General features: G+C 60.7%; 2 protein-coding genes across 5 annotated transcripts; both read right to left on the bottom strand.

Moving 5' to 3' along the window:
* Window positions 1–793: 793 nt before the first annotated feature.
* On the bottom strand, window positions 794–3,582 carry LOC131583482 (regulator of cell cycle RGCC-like). 3 transcript variants are annotated; one of them, XM_058847626.1, is made up of 6 exons: window positions 3,261–3,581; window positions 3,192–3,212; window positions 2,643–2,798; window positions 2,034–2,114; window positions 1,681–1,743; window positions 794–1,238 (listed from the first exon to the last, which is right to left on the bottom strand). In XM_058847626.1, the coding sequence occupies exons 3-6, from the start codon at window positions 2,794–2,796 to the stop codon at window positions 1,231–1,233; spliced, it is 306 nt and encodes a 101-aa protein (XP_058703609.1). In that variant the 5' UTR covers window positions 2,797–2,798; window positions 3,192–3,212; window positions 3,261–3,581; the 3' UTR covers window positions 794–1,230. The 3 variants fall into 3 exon arrangements, with proteins under 3 accessions (XP_058703609.1, XP_058703610.1, XP_058703611.1); XM_058847627.1 differs by having other exon boundaries at window positions 3,329–3,581; XM_058847628.1 differs by lacking the exon at window positions 3,192–3,212 and having other exon boundaries at window positions 3,356–3,582.
* A 1,736-nt stretch (window positions 3,583–5,318) lies between these two features.
* On the bottom strand, window positions 5,319–16,042 carry ARHGAP36 (Rho GTPase activating protein 36). 2 transcript variants are annotated; one of them, XM_058847582.1, is made up of 12 exons: window positions 15,690–16,042; window positions 13,821–13,947; window positions 13,088–13,244; window positions 10,880–10,942; window positions 9,720–9,982; window positions 9,073–9,268; window positions 8,376–8,431; window positions 8,076–8,226; window positions 7,262–7,410; window positions 6,788–6,958; window positions 6,276–6,373; window positions 5,319–5,457 (listed from the first exon to the last, which is right to left on the bottom strand). In XM_058847582.1, exons 2-12 carry the CDS (start codon window positions 13,869–13,871, stop codon window positions 5,319–5,321), a joined length of 1,494 nt encoding a protein of 497 aa, XP_058703565.1. In that variant the 5' UTR covers window positions 13,872–13,947; window positions 15,690–16,042. The 2 variants fall into 2 exon arrangements, with proteins under 2 accessions (XP_058703565.1, XP_058703566.1); XM_058847583.1 differs by lacking the exon at window positions 13,821–13,947 and having other exon boundaries at window positions 15,690–16,039.
* Window positions 16,043–16,088: the final 46 nt, after the last annotated feature.

The following is a 16,088-nucleotide window of genomic DNA, read 5'->3' as shown; positions in this document are numbered from 1 at the left end:
CAGACATCGGTGGTCACATCACACAGCACGGGGACAGCAGCAGCCCCCGGTGTCCCCTGCCAGCCCTGCCCAGCCCTCCTGGCACCCCAGGGGCTGGCAGGGGACCCTGACCCCCTCCTGCTCTGCAGCCACGCTCCAGGGACCAGGGCAGAACTGAAAGTGCCCATTTCCTGCTCGGACACACGTGGGGATCACAGGGAGAGAGGAGGATGAGCAGAGCCACAGCTTCCTCCTCTGCCACCCCCGCGCTCCCCGGCACGGGAAACTCCCGGAGGGGAATCATCATCCATCATCCCATCCCGGCCAAAGCTCACTGAGAGCTCAGCCTGGCAGTGGGCTGAAAACCTCCAGCCCTGGGCCTTGTTCCTGGGCTGCTGGCAGCAGCAATGGCCGGGGGAAGGGGCAGCAGAGCAGCTCCTTTGGGAGCAGCACCCCGGAGCAGGACCACCCACCCCGGCAGGATGATGCCCACCCAGCCCCGCAGGATGATGCCCACCCAGCCCCGCAGGATGATGCCCACTCACCCCGGCAGGATGATGCCCACCCACCCTGCAGGATGATGCCCACCCACCCTGCAGGATGATGCCCACCCACCCTGCAGGTGCAGAAAGGGAGGGACTGCAGCTCTCCCAAGGGGGACGGAGGACAAGGGGTTTCTCACGTTCCCCTTTAGCCAGGCATGCTGATCTTGCACCCCTGAGGTCTCCCCCTTTTCCAGTGCCCATCCCACCAGCTGGCAGCCCAGGCATCCCTGCTCCCACCCCTGCCAGAGGGAAAAGGACAGACACAGGCAGAGGTTTAAAATCTTGTTTCCAGAACCACGTCCCCTCTGTACAGCACAAAACATCATTTTTACAGTATTTACAGCAGCAGCTGGGGCAGAGGCACTTGGGGGGCAGAGAGGAGCCCGACTTGGGGCTCCCCATGCAAAGCAGAGCTCAGCAGTGGCAGATGCCACCAAGGATGGGCCCTCCTGGCCTGGGGGGACACCGAGGTCACACCGATGTCCTGCAAGATCATCTTCCCCAGAATCACTCTGGGGGCTTCAGCAGTGGTCCAGGTCACCCCAAAGTCCCCAGAGCCCACGCAGAGCTGTCCCCTCCTGGCGCTGGCAGGGCTGTGCCATCGTCCCACGTCCCACTGCCCGTCCCTGTCCCCAGCCAGGGGTGCAGAAGCAGAGGTGGCACCGGGGACACTCGGGGCTGGGGCTGCTCCTCTCCACAGCACAGCTCACATCTCTGCAGGATGACACACGGGATGGTGACAGGCTGCAGGGTTAGAGCAGACACCTGGGGCAGGGGGGCAGCTCTGCTCCCCTCCCTCCCTCCCCGTTCACAGATCCTGTGAAGGAACACTTCCCACCAGGCACCTCGTTTTGGACACCAGGGATGGGAACAGAGACCAGAGCTGTATCTTACACAGTCTGTGTGGGGTAATAATGTTATTTTTAACCAGGTTCTCTCTACCTCCAGCCCTTACACAGGGCCTCTGTGGGAGGAAGTGGCTTCTGCCTCAGTTTCCCCTGCAAAGCAGCCATCGGAGAGGAGCCAAACTCTCCAGAGCTGCTGGGTGCAGATGCCAGAGGTGCCCAGCACAGCATCACCCCCTCTCCCAGGGACACCCCCGGGCTCTCACCAGGAGGGAAACATCTGGAGGAGGAGAGAGAGGCTGGGCACTTACCCTCCAAGGCTTTATCCAGGTCTGCAATGAACTCCTCCAGCTCCTGCGTGTCTCCAAGCTTTGCTAGCGGGGAAAAACACTGTCAGGTCTTCCTGTTCCCCCTCCCACTGGGGAGAGGAGAGACCCCCAACCCTCGTTCCTCAGCTCCAGCTCCAGCTGTGTCTGTCCCAGCCAGTCCAGCCTGGACTGGGAAAATCCCAGTCCAACTTCTGTCCCTGCCAGGCTCCTGCCAGGACACCGGGGGCTCATTCCCACTCCGTAGGGTGGGACCCCCAATCCAGGGCTGGCTGTCATTGCCAAGCCCAGCCCAGCACTGAGAAGGAAGCCCTGCAAACCCCTCTGGGTGGGCTCACCTTTGGTGGGGTAGATGTCAGCTGGGGTGTTGAGGTGCTCCTCACTGGAGCTGAGGCTGCTGCCTGGGGACGTGCTGGCACCTGAGGACACAGAGCATCAGCCCCTGGCCCTGGGCACAGGCACCTGGGGAACACTTTGCCCATGGCACAGGTGGCACGCTCTTGGAGACCCCATCTGCTCCTCCCCTGCTTCTAGGAATGCTTGGAAAAATGGAACTGAGGTTCGTTCTCAGGTCAAAGAGCAGCAGAGGTTGTCTGGGCGCAGTTACAAGGCCAGGGTTATTACAGGGACCTGGGTTATCCCCAGCCTCTGATGGTCCTGCCTGGCACAAGGAGTCCTGGCAGATGTTGGCAGCTCCCGGGCCGGTATCCAGTGGTCATCCCCTCGTACTGCTGATCCAGCCCAGCAGGGATGAGTCAGGCAGCATCAGCAGGAGGATGTTTCACATGGAGGAACCACACAGCTCCCACCCTGGCAGACACCATCCTCCCCCATCCCCATCCCCATCCCATCCCCATCCCCAGACTCACTCTCCAGCTCACCAATGCCATCCCCATCCCCAGACTCACTCTGCAGCTCACCGATGCCTTCCCCAGCCCCAGACTCACTCTCCAGCTCATCGATGCCGCTGTCATACACGCTCTGTCCCGCTTTCCTCTTCAGCTCCTGCAGGTGCTGCTGGTACTGACTGGCGGGGCCCCGCTCAAAGTGCTCCATGACCTCGTCGAACTCCCTGAGCAGCTCCCCGAGCTCCTCAGCCATGGCTGGGAGAACACGGGGGTGTTGTGGTCCCCAGCTGGCAGGCAGGAGCCTCCCGGGGCTGTCCAGGCTGGGGACGGGCAGAGCCGGGCTCCAAGGGGGCTCAGCCTTCCCGCAGCCCCTCGGAGCTGGCTCCATGGAATGCAGAGGGGTTGGGGCAGGAAGGGACCTCAGAGCCCACCCAGTGCCACCCCTGCCATGGGCACGGACTGTCCCCAGCTGTCCCGAGCCGCGGCCAGCCTGGCCTGGGACACGGAGCGAGCGGACATGGGCACAATTCCCGGCCGGGACAGCCCGGGAGCCCCGGCACCATCCCGCTCCCGGGGGTTCCGAGGAGGCGGCGTGCCCTGCTCCGGTTCGCTTCGCTTCGGTTCTCTTCGGTTCGCTTCGGTACTCACCGGCTGCTCGGCTCCGCTCGGCTCCGCTCGGTTCAGCTCGGTTCGGTTCGGCACTCACCGGCTGCTCGGTTCAGTTCGGTTCGGTTCGGCACTCACCGGCTGCTCGGCCCGGTTCGGCTCGGCTCGGCTCAGTTCGGTTCAGTTCGGTTCGGTTCGGCACTCACCGGCTGCTCGGCTCTGTTCGGCTCAGCTCGGTTCAGTTCGGTTCGGTTCGGCACTCACCGGCTCCCCGCGCTCCGCTCCCGGCGGCTCCTCCCGCTCCGCTCCCGCCGCTTTTGGCCCCGCACCGGGGGCTGGGCGGGGGCTCCGGGAGGCTCCGCCCCCCCCGAGCGGCCACGCGGGACCGGGGCAGGCCCGGGGTCACCCCCCGAACCGCCCCGAACACCCCCAAACAGCCCCAAACATTCACCACCCCCCCAAACATTCCCCACCCCAAATCAGACACCCCCAGACACCCCCAAACATTCACCACCGCCCCCAAACATTCACCGCCTCCCCAGCAGCAGCCCCTCCCGTGCCCGCACTGGGGCTCAGGAAGGACGGAGCCAGAACCCTCCCGGCTGTTTCTGGGGTCACCCCCAAGGCTTGCAGGGCACAGAGCCCCGAGAACAGAAGCCAAAAGCCCCAAGAACAGAAGCCAGAAGCCGGGCAGCCCCCCCAGAGCGGCTCCAGAGCCACGGGGAGCCCACGAATGAGCCCTGCAGGGTCCAGCGAGGGGTTTATTTAGAATAGGACAGCTCCGTGCGCTCCAGCGGCCGTGGCCAGGCTTGAGGCTGCCCTCAAGCGGAGTTTCCAGCAATTTCCCATCCACAGCCCCAGGAATAGACACCCGACGGTGACTTTTGTGGTTCTGTAGTAGCCAGAGGGAGTCGGCCCTGTCCAGTGAGCTCCCCGAGCCCCCTGGAGCCCGCTGTGGCGCTGGGAAAGTGAAATTCAGCAAGACTTGCCCTGCAAAGAGCGGCCTCCTGTGTCAGCACCCTGCACATCCCAGAATCATGGAACCCCAGAGCGGCTTGGCTGGGAAGGCACCTTAAACTCCATCCCATCCCATTATCCCATCCCATTATCCCATTATCCCATCCCACCCCACCCCTGCCATGGCAGGGACACCTCCCACTGTCCCAGGTGCTCCCAGCCCCATCCAGCCTGGCCTGGGACACTGCCAGGGATCCAGGGGCAGCCCCAGCTGTTCTGGGGACCTGTGCCAGTGTTTTTCCACCCTAGGAAGGGATTGGAAAGGCTGGGGCTGCTCTTGCAGCAGCTGCAATCCCACCCGGAGCAGTGGCTGGACGCAGCGCTGGTTTCACAGCTGACCTCGAGTGTTCCTCTGGAACCCCCCCAGCCTCACGGTGTCCCACGTTTATCTGCTCCTCCAGACTCCACTGCTGCTCTCTGGAGTTTATCAGCTGCCAGGGGTCTCAGCAGCTATCTCACAGCACAGGCTCCAACGGGAAACGCTTCCCCACCCATCCCGAGCGCGGGGCAGGGACCAGAGCCCAGCCCCAAGCACTGGAGAAGGTCTGGGTGCCTCCAGACCAGGCTGAGGGCTGTGCTGGAATATGGAAGATTGTTTGCAGAAATACTGGGGTTTTTTCCCATAAGAGTGCCCTGCTGTGGCTGCCCCATCCCAGGACGTGTTCAGGACCAGGCTGGACGGGGCTTGGAGCAGCCTGGTGCAGTGGGAGGTGTCCCTGCCTGTGCAGGGCCTCAGTGCCCTCAAAAGGGAAGAATTCCTCTGCATATCCCACCTAGCCGTGCCCTCCAGCACTGGGAAGCCGTTCCCAGTGTCCTGCCAGCCAGGCCCTTCCAGAAGCACTTGGATCCATGGATAAGGTCCCTGTGAGCCGTCTCCTCTCCAGGCTGAGCAGTCCCAGCTCCCCCAGCCTATCCTCCCCAGGGGAAGCTCCATTTCCCGCAGGGCCAGGGCTGGAGATCCATTCCCGAGGCCCCGTGAGGAGGAGGAGGAGGAGGAGGAGGAGGAGGAGGGCTGTGCCCAGAGCGTGGCAGCAGCTGGACCTGCAGGGGGGTGCCAGCCTGGCAGGGGACCCCCGAGGGCAGCTCTGCCCCCACAGTCAGCCAGGGGCTGGGTTCTGCAGGGAAAGCTGCCTGGAGGTGTCCTGACGCTCGCTAGGTGCCGACATCCAGGTTTAGGAAGGAGACGCTGCTGTAGAGCCCCGAGGACACCGAGCCCCGCTCCAGGCTGCGTGTCCAGCCGGGCACTGCGGATGGAGCCTGCTCCTCCCCGCCATCCTCGAGATCTGGGCTCCTGAGGGAGCAAAAAATGAGAGAGAAGGGCTGTTTGCAAAGGTTTCTGCTGCCTTCTGTGCTCCCAGACGGGCTCAAGCAGTGATCCCAAGGATCCCAAAGACTGCCGTCTGCAGACAGTCCCAAAAGGAGCGTGGAGGCAGACAAGGAGCTGGACAGAGATCACAGAACCCTGGGTTTGGGCTGGAAGGACTTTGAAGACCATCTGGTCCATGGGCAGGGACACCTTCCAGCAGACCAGGATGCTCCATGCCCCATCCAAACTGGTATGGAAGTGACCTGTGGTCCAGGAAAACCCTTCCCACAGGACAATTCCTGTTTGCTGAGGAGTCACCAGCCCCACTGAAGGCTCCTGAGCATCTCCTGCTTCCCAGGATCCCCGGTTGCCAACCATTTCCTGCTTCCAGCCCCAGGAACAAACCCCTCCTGCACTGTGTGCTGGTCCCAGCTCAGGGGACACGAGGTCCTTCCAGGCAGGGAAGGGCTCGAGCTGCAGCTCCAGCCCCCGTGGGAGCTCCGAGGGATGGGAAGGATGGAGCGTGGAGGGTTTTTCTGTGGATCCCGTGACTGTGTGGATGATGAGCAGGGAGCTGTGTGGATGATGAGCAGGGAGCTGTGTGGATGATGAGCAGGGAGCTGTGTGATGATGAGCAGGGAGCTGTGTGGAAGATGAGCAGGGAGCTGTGTGGAAGATGAGCAGGGAGCTGTGTGGATGATGAGCAGGGAGCTGTGTGATGATGAGCAGGGAGCTGTGTGGATGATGAGCAGGGTGTGCTGTCACTCGTCCCTGTGTCCCTCGGAGCCCCCTGGGGCACTCACGGCAGGTCAGGGAACTTCCTGCGCAGCAGGTACTCGATGACATCGGGGTCTGTCTGGAACAGCCTCCTCAGCACGTCACACTGCATCTCTGGGGACACCTGGGGGGACACGGCCACGTCACTCGCCCGGCTCAGGCTGAGCACAGAGAGCCGAGGAGGGACCCAGGACATGGTCACAGACCCGGTATGCTGGTGTCACACCCCACACACCCCCAGGGTCTGCAGGATCTCAGCCCCTGCTTTCCCCCCACTATCCCCAGTCCTTTGCTCCCTGCAGACCCCAAAAATTGCTGTAAGTTTTTGTTTTGGGGACCTGAAATGTCACATCCCGAGGGGACTCTCACTGCTGCCTGCAGTGGGAGGGTGGAGAGAGGATGGAGCCAAACCTTCCCAGAGGATGGGCACAGACTGAGGTGTGCATCTCTGACAGGGACAAAATCCTTCCCCTGCTGCTCTCAGAAGAGTTCAGAGGGAAGGAGGGTCTGGGGGAGCTGCCCTGAGGAGCCCACGTACCATGAACAGGGAGTGGTGGTGCTCAATCAGCCTCTGGAGCACCAGGATTATGGCAGCACTGTCCTCAAAGTTCAGGGCACCGGCATCTTTCTCTCCAGGCTTCTCCTTCTGCAGGATGTTGGGACCAAAGACCGTAGCCAGGTTTGACACTGTCATTTTATTCCCAGGGATCTGCAAGGAGGCACAAAAGGAACCTGTGGGCTGTGGATGTGGCAGCGTGGGATGTCCCAGGATGTCCTCAGCCCGCCCAGGGCAGGAACACGAGGGCGAGGTGAGGGCCAGATGTTGCTCCTGGACCAGTTTGGTCCTCTCTGAGCTGGTGGCAGGGCCAGCACGAAGAGTTTGAGGTGCTGGAGCCACACACTCATCCCATCCCCACCTGCCTCACCCTCCTGCCTTTGCCAACCACAACGATCCCAGGATTCCCTGAAGGATTTGGTTTTCCCTGAAGCCCGAGGATTTGTTCAGCCTCACCTCGCGGCCCTCGGGGTCCCAGGAGCTCTGGGCGTGCTGGGCCACCCGGGCCAGGAAGCGCAGGAGCCGGAGCAGGGTGTCACTGTGACACGGGGGCAGCAGGAACAGCAGCAGCTGCAGCGTGTCCAGCTGGGCTGGGCCCTCCATGCCTGTGTGGAGAACACAGCTGGGAGTCAGGCTCCCTCCTCCTCCTCCTCCTCCTCCTCCTCACCCTTGGGAACGAGCTCTGCTGGCAGCCAGGCTGCTGCCCCACCCCTCATCCCAAGGGATGGAGAACCCCACGAGGGTGTTGGATATTTCACAGCCCCACTGCCAAAAACTGTCCTGGACCAGAGGGTTTTTTGTAATCCAGTTCCAAAGAAATCAAACAAAACCCCCAGAAAAACCCCAGGTTACAGTAACTGCACATGGCAGCACCAGGGAGCACAACACCCATCCCATGGATCCCATGGATCCCATCCCATCCCATCCCATGGATCCCATCCCATCCCATGGATCCCATCCCATGGATCCCATCCCATGGATCCCATCCCATGGATCCCATCCCATCCCATGGATCCCATCCCATGGATCCCATCCCATGGATCCCATCCCATCCCATGGATCCCATCCCATGGATCCCATTATCCCATCCCATCCCTCTCCGGGGGCTCTGGAGGGTGCTGAGGAAGGCCCCGTTCCCAGCAGTGTCCAAGGTCAGGCTGGCCAGCCCTGGGTGTCACATCCCAGCATGCCCAAGTGAGGGGTGCCCAGGGGATCTGGGGTGCCCCCAGCACAGGCCCTGCTGTGCAGGCTCTGCCCCACAGGTGCTCACTGGCTGTGCTCAGGAAGGCTCCGTAGAGCTCTCTGGGAATCAGGGAATCGGGCATATCCCGGAGAAACTCCTTGAGCAGGGCAGCCACATCATGAACACTCTGATGCTCATCCAAGAAAACATCCAGCCCTTGATCAAACTCCTCCCTCAGCTTGGAGATGGAAGAAAGGGGAAGGATGAAAACCAAAGTCAGTTTGAGTCTGAAGAGACCTCTCCACACCAATGTCAGCTCTTTCCATCCCCACCAACACCAGCCCTGGCAAGGCTCAGCCAGAGGCTGCAGGGAATGTCCCCTTTTACCTGCTGGACTCTTTTCCTGGAGCTCCCCACACGGAAGATGCCGACAGTTTGGAGCCCTGCGGGACAGACAGGTCAGTGCTGGGAATTCCCACAGCTCCCTGCCTCCCCTGCTAGGGCTGCTCCTGCTTGCCTGGCCCTTCTCCAGGCAGGAGGAAAAGGAAAGGCTGTGGACATTCCCTCCTCAGGAACATTCCCAACTCACGGACATTCCCAACTCACTGACATTCCCAACTCACTGACATTCCCAACTCACTGACATTCCCTCCTCACGGACATTCCCTCCTCACGGACATTCCCTCCTCACGGACATTCCCTCCTCACTCACATTCCCTCCTCCTCACTCACATTCCCTCCTCACTCACATTCCCTCCTCACTCACATTCCCTCCTCACTCACATTCCCTCCTCACTCACATTCCATCCTCACTCACATTCCATCCTCACTCACATTCCCTCCTCACTCACATTCCCTCCTCACTCACATTCCCCTCTGGTGCTGCACCAAGCCAGAGCACTCTCCACAGGAGGTTTTTTGGGAGCTGCCCTGGCCCAGGACTCACAGAATCGTTCAGGTTGGGAAACACCTCCAAGAGCATCGAGTCCAACCTTTGGTGAGTCCCACGGTTCCATTAAACCCAAGGGTGCCTCCTCCCACCTTGGGGTGGCCAGGATGTCCTGGGAGCTTTTCCAGCCCTTACCGTGGGTCTCCAGGTGTGTGCAGCACCTGTCCACGATCCGTGGCACCTGCCAGGTGATGGGGTTCAGGCTCAGCTGCTTCTTCTTGGCGCGGCTCCTGCAGGGGTCCAGCTCGTGGGGGTGTGAGAGCTGCAGGGCCTCCAGCAGCTCGGACGCGTTGTCACTCAGGTCCGTGATGGAATCCACGGACATGGCTCCCTGCCATGGGGCACAGGGAGTTTGCAGGTGCCAGGAATGACCCCACAGATCCATCACTGATGGCTTTCTGGGACAGGGCAGCAGCCAGAGCCACCCCAGCCATGGCAGGGACACCTCCCACTGCCCCAAGCTGCTCCCAGCCCCAGTGTCCAACCCTGGGCACTGCCAGGGATCCAGGGATCCACAGCTGCTCTGGGCACCTGTGCCAGGGCCTCACCTCCCTCATGGGGAACAATTCCTGCCCAAAATCCCATCCAGCCCTGCCCTCTGGACCCTTAAATGTCACCCTGCTGAGGATGCTCCCACTCCTCACCATCCTCAGGGACCATTTCCCTGAGGACAGACCGGGACCGACCCAGCCACAAGAAAACACCCTGGGAAATCCCATTTATTGCTGAATTCCCACTTCCCCATCCCACAGCACCGCCCCAGCCCATTTTGGGGCCCATACCCTGCGCTGGCTCCAGGAGCTCTTGTCCGGGAGAGCCGGGGAGAGCGGCTCCTCTGGGAAGCTGCCGTGGGGTGCTGGGATGCAGCTGCTGCCCATCCCCATCCCCATCCTCCTGTGCCTCTGAGCACGGAACCTCGTCACCGTGGCCTCCACCTGCAGGCACAGCCGGCGGCTCCTGCCCACGGCCTCCTGCAGCTGCCGGCACGCGCGGTCCTGGGCGATGACCTGGCACAGCGGCACCCCAAAGGTGTGGGGAGAGCAGTCTGGGGAGACACCGGAGCCAGGGACAGGCTGGGGGAGCTGCTGTGCTCGGGTTCCTGCCCCCAGGAGCCGGGAAAGGCACAGGGAGCTGCTCCTGGAGAGCAGGAGAGGTGTGCTGGGAGCCTGGGTGCCAAAGGGCACACTGTGGGAAATGGGGTGCTGCTGGGAGAGAGGAAGGGGACACAGGGGACTGCTCTCCTGCAGCCTGCTTGTGGGAGCCTGTCCCAGTTTCTCCTGGAGTTTCTTTCCTTCCTTTAACTGGCTGCAGCCCCACGAAGATGCTGTGGCATCTGTGAAGCAACAGCTTCAAAAATCACTGAAAGATCCTCCCCAAGTTCTAACCTCCCATTTTCTACAGGGTTTGCCTCAGCTACATCTGCTCAACAAAACTCCTGCCCTTAGTGGTATTTTCCCCAGATAATTGCCCCTCTCCATCCCCCTGGCAAGGAGGGCTCTCCTCACCCCCAGCCTTGCACTGCCCTGGGGTTTTACCACAAACCCTTTCAGTAGAACCTGAGGCATTGATGTCAGGAGTCTCCCTGAGCAGGGTTTGTGCTGGTGTGGGGGAGCTCATTCCCACCTGGCTCTGCTCCAGGGCTCTGTGTGCCCCAGGGCTGGCACTGAGCTCCTCCAAGGGACGATAAAACACAACTGGGAGCAGCGGGGTTGGGGAAAAACAGGCAGCTGGACACATTTCCAGGTGTTCACCTTGAAAATGCATTTCACTTTCCAGGTATTCCACACACCTGTCCATGCCTTCCAGGCTCCATAACCGTGGAGAATTCCAAAAACAGCAGAACAACCTGGGATGAGGAGTCCTGCTGGGCTTGGGCACCTCCCACCCACCCCTGCAAAAACCACCCAGGGACCAAAGGCCAGGCAAAAGGGAGGCTGCTCACCTTTCCTCTCCTTGGAGAAGCTCTCCAGCTTCTGCCGGATGGATTTAATGCCTTTGGAGCCATCTGGGAGGAGAAGAGAAGGGGAAGGTTCAGCACCAGATCCTGGGGCTGGTTCAGCACAGGCTCCCTGTCCCTCTGCAGCCACCAGCCAGGGGACACTGCAGTGACAGCCACGGCCCTGGGGGATCCAGGAGTCCCTGGGGGATCCAGGAGTCCCTGGGGGATCCAGGAGTCCCTGGGGGATGCAGAGCTGCCCAGGGAGCAGCCCTGGAGATGGACATCACTGTCTGGGGACAGCTCTGGAGATGGACATCACTGCCTGGAACTGATCTGGAGATGGACATCACTGACTGGAACTGATCTGGAGATGGACATCACTGCCTGGAGCAGCTCTGGAGATGGACATCACTGCCTGGAACTGATCTGGAGATGGACATCACTGCCTGGAGCAGCTCTGGAGATGGACATCACTGCCTGGAGCAGCTCTGGAGATGGACATCACTGCCTGGAACTGATCTGGAGATGGACATCACTGCCTGGGGACATTCCCAGAGAAGGGCTCTGTCCTCCCCAGGGGAACGGGTGGAGGGACCCCCTGGCTCCACACGAGCAGTGAGGCCCAGAAAGGCCTTTGGGAAGGTTTTATGGAGCACAGATGTGAAAAGTTGTACCAAACAGCACCACAAATGCCACCCTGCTCTGGAGGACTCCCACTCACACATCCAGCAGCAGTGAACTGAGAATTCACCCCCTGCCCACCCTAATCCTTCCAGGACACATCACCCTACTCTGGCTCATACTCCTCATTCCTGAGGAATTCTCTCCCTAGGAATAGCTTCTCTCTGCTTGTTTGGGTTATTTTGTAAGGCTTAGAGGAAAGCTCTGACAGCTGGAATGAGGAACATGAGTGTAGAAGCCAACACAAATTATCCAGCAGCACACTGACCAAGCAGGAAGGAAATATTGGGGTTTGGGGTTTTTTTTGGCACTGCCCTGGTCCCTAGAGGGGCTGCTGCTGCAGGGTGTCGCTGCAAGGGGGATCACAAGAGTCCAAAATAAAACAAAATAAAAAAGGAATCAGGATGTTTGTGGTCAAAGCCCTCCAGGGACTGGTGCTGCAGCCCTGGAGCAACTGGGAGCTCTGGGGAGGAGAGGGGAGCTGTGCTGGACTCCTCATGAAGCCATTTCATGGCACGAAGTCTCTGGGATGTTAAGATGGGAAAGCAAAGGTGGGTGTGACCTGAAGCACTCGGTGAGGCTCAGTGTGAGGCTGGGCACTGGGGAAGAGGATCCCACACACCTGGGGTCTCCATCCTGCCCTGGGGTGCTGGAGGGGGGCTGGAGACCCCCAAGCTCCCTCTGCACCCCCAGCCCCTGCCCTGCTGGGATGGCCCAGGGCAGAGGAGGCACATCAAGAGGGTGAGAAGTGAATGTGGGAAGGAGTCTGGGAACCCCAACTCCCTGGGTTTGCTGATGGGGGACACAGGCAGCCCTGGGAACCCTGACAGGGCCTCTGTGCTCAGTTCCTGTGGAGCTCCTAAATTTATCCACCCTTAAATATCCCAGGGCATTATCCACTCTCCCATGAGCCCCTTTCCAGCATGGGGACTTAGTGCTGGACATGGATCCAAATCCCATCCAGCCCAAGGGCGCTGGGACCATCCCAAGTTGTCACATCTGGACTGGGGCTTGGAGGGTCACGTTCTCACACTGCTGTGGACACGCAAACCACGGGCTGCTCAGGCCTTTGGGGCTCAGAATAAAGCAGGAATGAGAAATAAATCAGACCAGAATGTGTCACTAATGTCTTTCCATATCCATCATCCCAGGCTGGGGCGCGGGGGGAGCAGCGTGAAGGAATGGTTCAGGAGCCTCCTGTCCCTCCTGTCCCCTCCTGTCCAATCCTGTCCCATCCTGTCCCTCCTGTACCATTCTGTCCATCCTGTCCCTCCTGCCCCCTCCTCTCCCATCCTGTCCCTCCTGTACCATCCTGTCCATCCTGTCCCTCCTGTCCCATCCTGTCCCTCCTGTACCATTCTGTCCATCCTGTCCCTCCTGCCCCCTCCTGTCCCCTCCTGTCCCATCCTCTCCCATCCTCTCCCATCCTCTCCCATCCTGTCCCTCCTGTACCATCCTGTCCCTCCTGCCCCCTCCTGTCCCTCCTGCCCCCTCCTGTCCCTCCTGTCCCTCCCCTCCCGTGCTCTGTACCTCTGGCCAGGCTGAGGTGTCCCCCGGGCAGCCTCTCCTGCAGCCTGAACAGCGCCAGTTCCTGCAGACTGGCCCTCTCCAGCTCGGACAGGCTCTGCAGGGCCACGGGCTCCATCCCAGGGCTGGAGCAGAGCCAAAGGCGCTCTGGAGAACACACCTGAGTGAAGGGAACACACGGCAGTGAGACCTGCTTTAGGAGAGGAACTGCAGGGGACATTTGTCCCTCTGTCACCTCTCCAGAGAGCCAGGGGGCTGCAGATGCCCCAGCCACATCATCTCCCTCCAACCTCCTGAGCAAAGGCCTTGGAGGCACCAGGAGAAGAGATTTAGATTTGATATTGGTCAGGAATTGTTCCTGGGGGGTGGACAGGCCCTGGCACAGGAGCCCAGAGCAGCTGGGTTTGCTCTGCCCTGGAGGTCCATGGCCAGGTTGGACAGGACTTGGAGCAGCCTGGGCTGGTAGGAAATGTCCCTGCATGGGAGGAGATGAGCTTTAAGGACCCTCCCAAAGCCAAGCAATTCCACAATTCTGTGATTTATCCCCTTTAACTCATAAAGAGCTGCACGTGGCCAGGGTTGCCGAAGCCCCTCGCCCCAGGCTCAGGCTGGAGCACAGCCCATGGACACACCCCGGCCACCCCAGCTCCTCTCCCAGAGCTCTGGGGAGCCCCCCCTGTTGTGTGCAGGCTCTGGGGAGCCCCCACAGGGACCTGGGTCCCCACCCCACACTGACCTGGCTGCCTCCAGCCCCGTGCCACCTCCTGGTGCCACCTGTGCCCAGCATGGTCCAAAGAGCAGCCCCAGGGAGAGGACAGGGCTGGGTCAGAGTACGGGCTCTGGAAAGAACCTCCCCGAAGAGGCTTAAGGCAAGAATGAAAAATAAATGCCTGGAAGTCTCAAGGGATGAGGGTGAGACCCCCAGGAACGGGACAGGGCTCCTGTGTCAGTCTCTGCCTCCCCCCTCCAGCCCCTGAGACTGCTTCCTCTGGCCAGGTTTGAAATTTCAGTTTCTAAAGGTGTTTAGAAAGTTACATAAATTAATAAAAAACCCAAATATAAAAGAGTTGCTCAGAGTTCCCTGTAAAGGGACACTGAAAAGGGAATTCAGCCGCATCACAGAACTCCCCACTGGTTTGGGTTGGAAGAGACCTCACAAAATATCTCATTCCCCTGTCATGGGCAGGGACACCTTCCATGATCCCAGACTGCTCCAAGCCCTGTCCAGCCCGGCCTTGGGCACTGCCAGGGATCCAGGGGCAGCCCCAGCTGCTCTGGGCACCTGTGCCAGGGCCTGCCCACCCTGCCAGGGAACAATTCCTGCCCAATGTCCCATCCATCCCTGCCCTCTGGCAAATCAAAGAGGAACAATGCAGGGATTTTTATAACTCCCATCCTGCTCCCCTGGGAGAGCCCGGGGCGGGAAACTCCTTGGCAGTCACAGGTGAGAGACAGGGATGGGTGATCCCAGCAGGGACAGGGACAGGGATCCCAGCAGGGACAGGGACAGGGATCAGTGATCCCAGCAGGGACAGGGATGGGTGATCCCAGCAGGGACAGGGACAGGGATGGGTGATCCCAGCAGGGACAGGGACAGGGATCAGTGATCCCAGCAGGGACAGGGACAGGGATCAGTGATCCCAGCAGGGACAGGGACAGGGATCAGTGATCCCAGCAGGGACAGGGACAGGGATCAGTGATCCCAGCAGGGACAGGGACAGGGATCAGTGATCCCAGCAGGGACAGGGACAGGGATGGGTGATCCCAGCAGGGACAGGGATCAGTGATCCCAGCAGGGACAGGGATGGGTGATCCCAGCAGGGACAGGGATCAGTGATCCCAGCAGGGACAGGGATGGGTGATCCCAGCAGGGACAGGGATGGGTGATCCCAGCAGGGACAGGGACAGGGATGGGTGATCCCAGCAGGGACAGGGATCAGTGATCCCAGCAGGGACAGGGATCAGTGATCCCAGCAGGGACAGGGACAGGGATCAGTAATCCCAGCAGGGACAGGGATCAGTGATCCCAGCAGGGACAGGGATGGGTGATCCCAGCAGGGACAGGGACAGGGATCAGTGATCCCAGCAGGGAACAGGGACAGGGATCAGTGATCCCAGCAGGGAACAGGGACAGGGATCAGTGATCCCAGCAGGGACAGGGATGGGTGATCCCAGCAGGGACAGGGACAGAGATGGGTGATCCCAGCAGGGACAGGGATCAGTGATCCTGGAAGGGGACAGGGATGGGTGATCCCAGCAGGGACAGGGATCAGTGATCCTGGAAGGGGACAGGGATCAGTGATCCCTGTGGATCCCATGGCACAGGAAAGCTCGCTCAGCCTGGACAGGCACCGGGCTCCCCAGAAGGAAGGAAATGCTGGCCCACAGCAGGGACAAAGCCAGGGCCCCACAGAAATCCTCCTTTGGAGGGGATGCTGGAGCAGGAATCTCACTGAGCCAGAAACACAAGCAGGGTTAATTTCAGGAAATCTCCCAGGGAAAGCTCAGTCCAGCTGCCCCCTCCATTCCCAAGGAGCAGAGGCTGCTCCCTCGGTTTCAGCTGCAGTTTCTCTCCCCCCAGCTGGAGCAAAGGGCCCACATTTACCTTGCCCGTGTCCTCTGGCAGCAGCAGAAGCTCCTGGAGCTCCCGGCTCTCCCTCTGGGGTGATGGTTTTCACAGCCGAGTCTCCTCTGCCCACAGGCAGGAGAGAAGAGGGGAAATGATGGGAAGGAGCTGCCACAGCCGAGGGGAGGAGAGAGGGGATGAGAATGTGAATTTTCTGCCAAAGAAACGAGAGCCAGGAACAGCGTGTGGAGAGAGGGCAGGGCTGGATGGAAGGGACCGCGCTTCCCACGCTGGACACGGAGCCATTGCTCAATCCCCTCCAGCCCCAGCTCTCCCCGCTGCCATCCATGGGCAGCCAGGACACCCTCAGCTGGGCAGGCAGCTGCAAGCTGGGCTGGGATGTGCTGCCTGGGCTGGCTGCTCCCACCCAGCTCTCTG

Source organism: Poecile atricapillus, chromosome 12 (genome assembly GCF_030490865.1).
Source record: "Poecile atricapillus isolate bPoeAtr1 chromosome 12, bPoeAtr1.hap1, whole genome shotgun sequence".
NCBI classification, from domain to species: domain Eukaryota; kingdom Metazoa; phylum Chordata; class Aves; order Passeriformes; family Paridae; genus Poecile; species Poecile atricapillus.
The sequence above is the reverse complement of the archived record's forward strand: the minus strand, read 5'-3'. Positions and strand labels throughout refer to the sequence as shown.

Coding starts and splice junctions, on each gene's coding strand:
- LOC131583482 (XM_058847628.1), bottom strand. CDS start 2,796: ATGGCTGAGGAGCTCGGGGAGCTGCTCAGGGAGTTCGACGAGGTCATG. Junction 2,115..2,642: donor CGGCATCGATGAGCTGGAGA/GTGAGTCTGGGG, acceptor CTGTGTCCTCAG/GTGCCAGCACGTCCCCAGGC. Junction 1,744..2,033: donor TGACATCTACCCCACCAAAG/GTGAGCCCACCC, acceptor TTTCCCCGCTAG/CAAAGCTTGGAGACACGCAG.
- ARHGAP36 (XM_058847582.1), bottom strand. CDS start 13,871: ATGCTGGGCACAGGTGGCACCAGGAGGTGGCACGGGGCTGGAGGCAGC. Junction 13,245..13,820: donor ACGGGGCTGGAGGCAGCCAG/GTCAGTGTGGGG, acceptor CCCTTCACTCAG/GTGTGTTCTCCAGAGCGCCT. Junction 8,432..9,072: donor CACACACCTGGAGACCCACG/GTAAGGGCTGGA, acceptor TCTGTCCCGCAG/GGCTCCAAACTGTCGGCATC.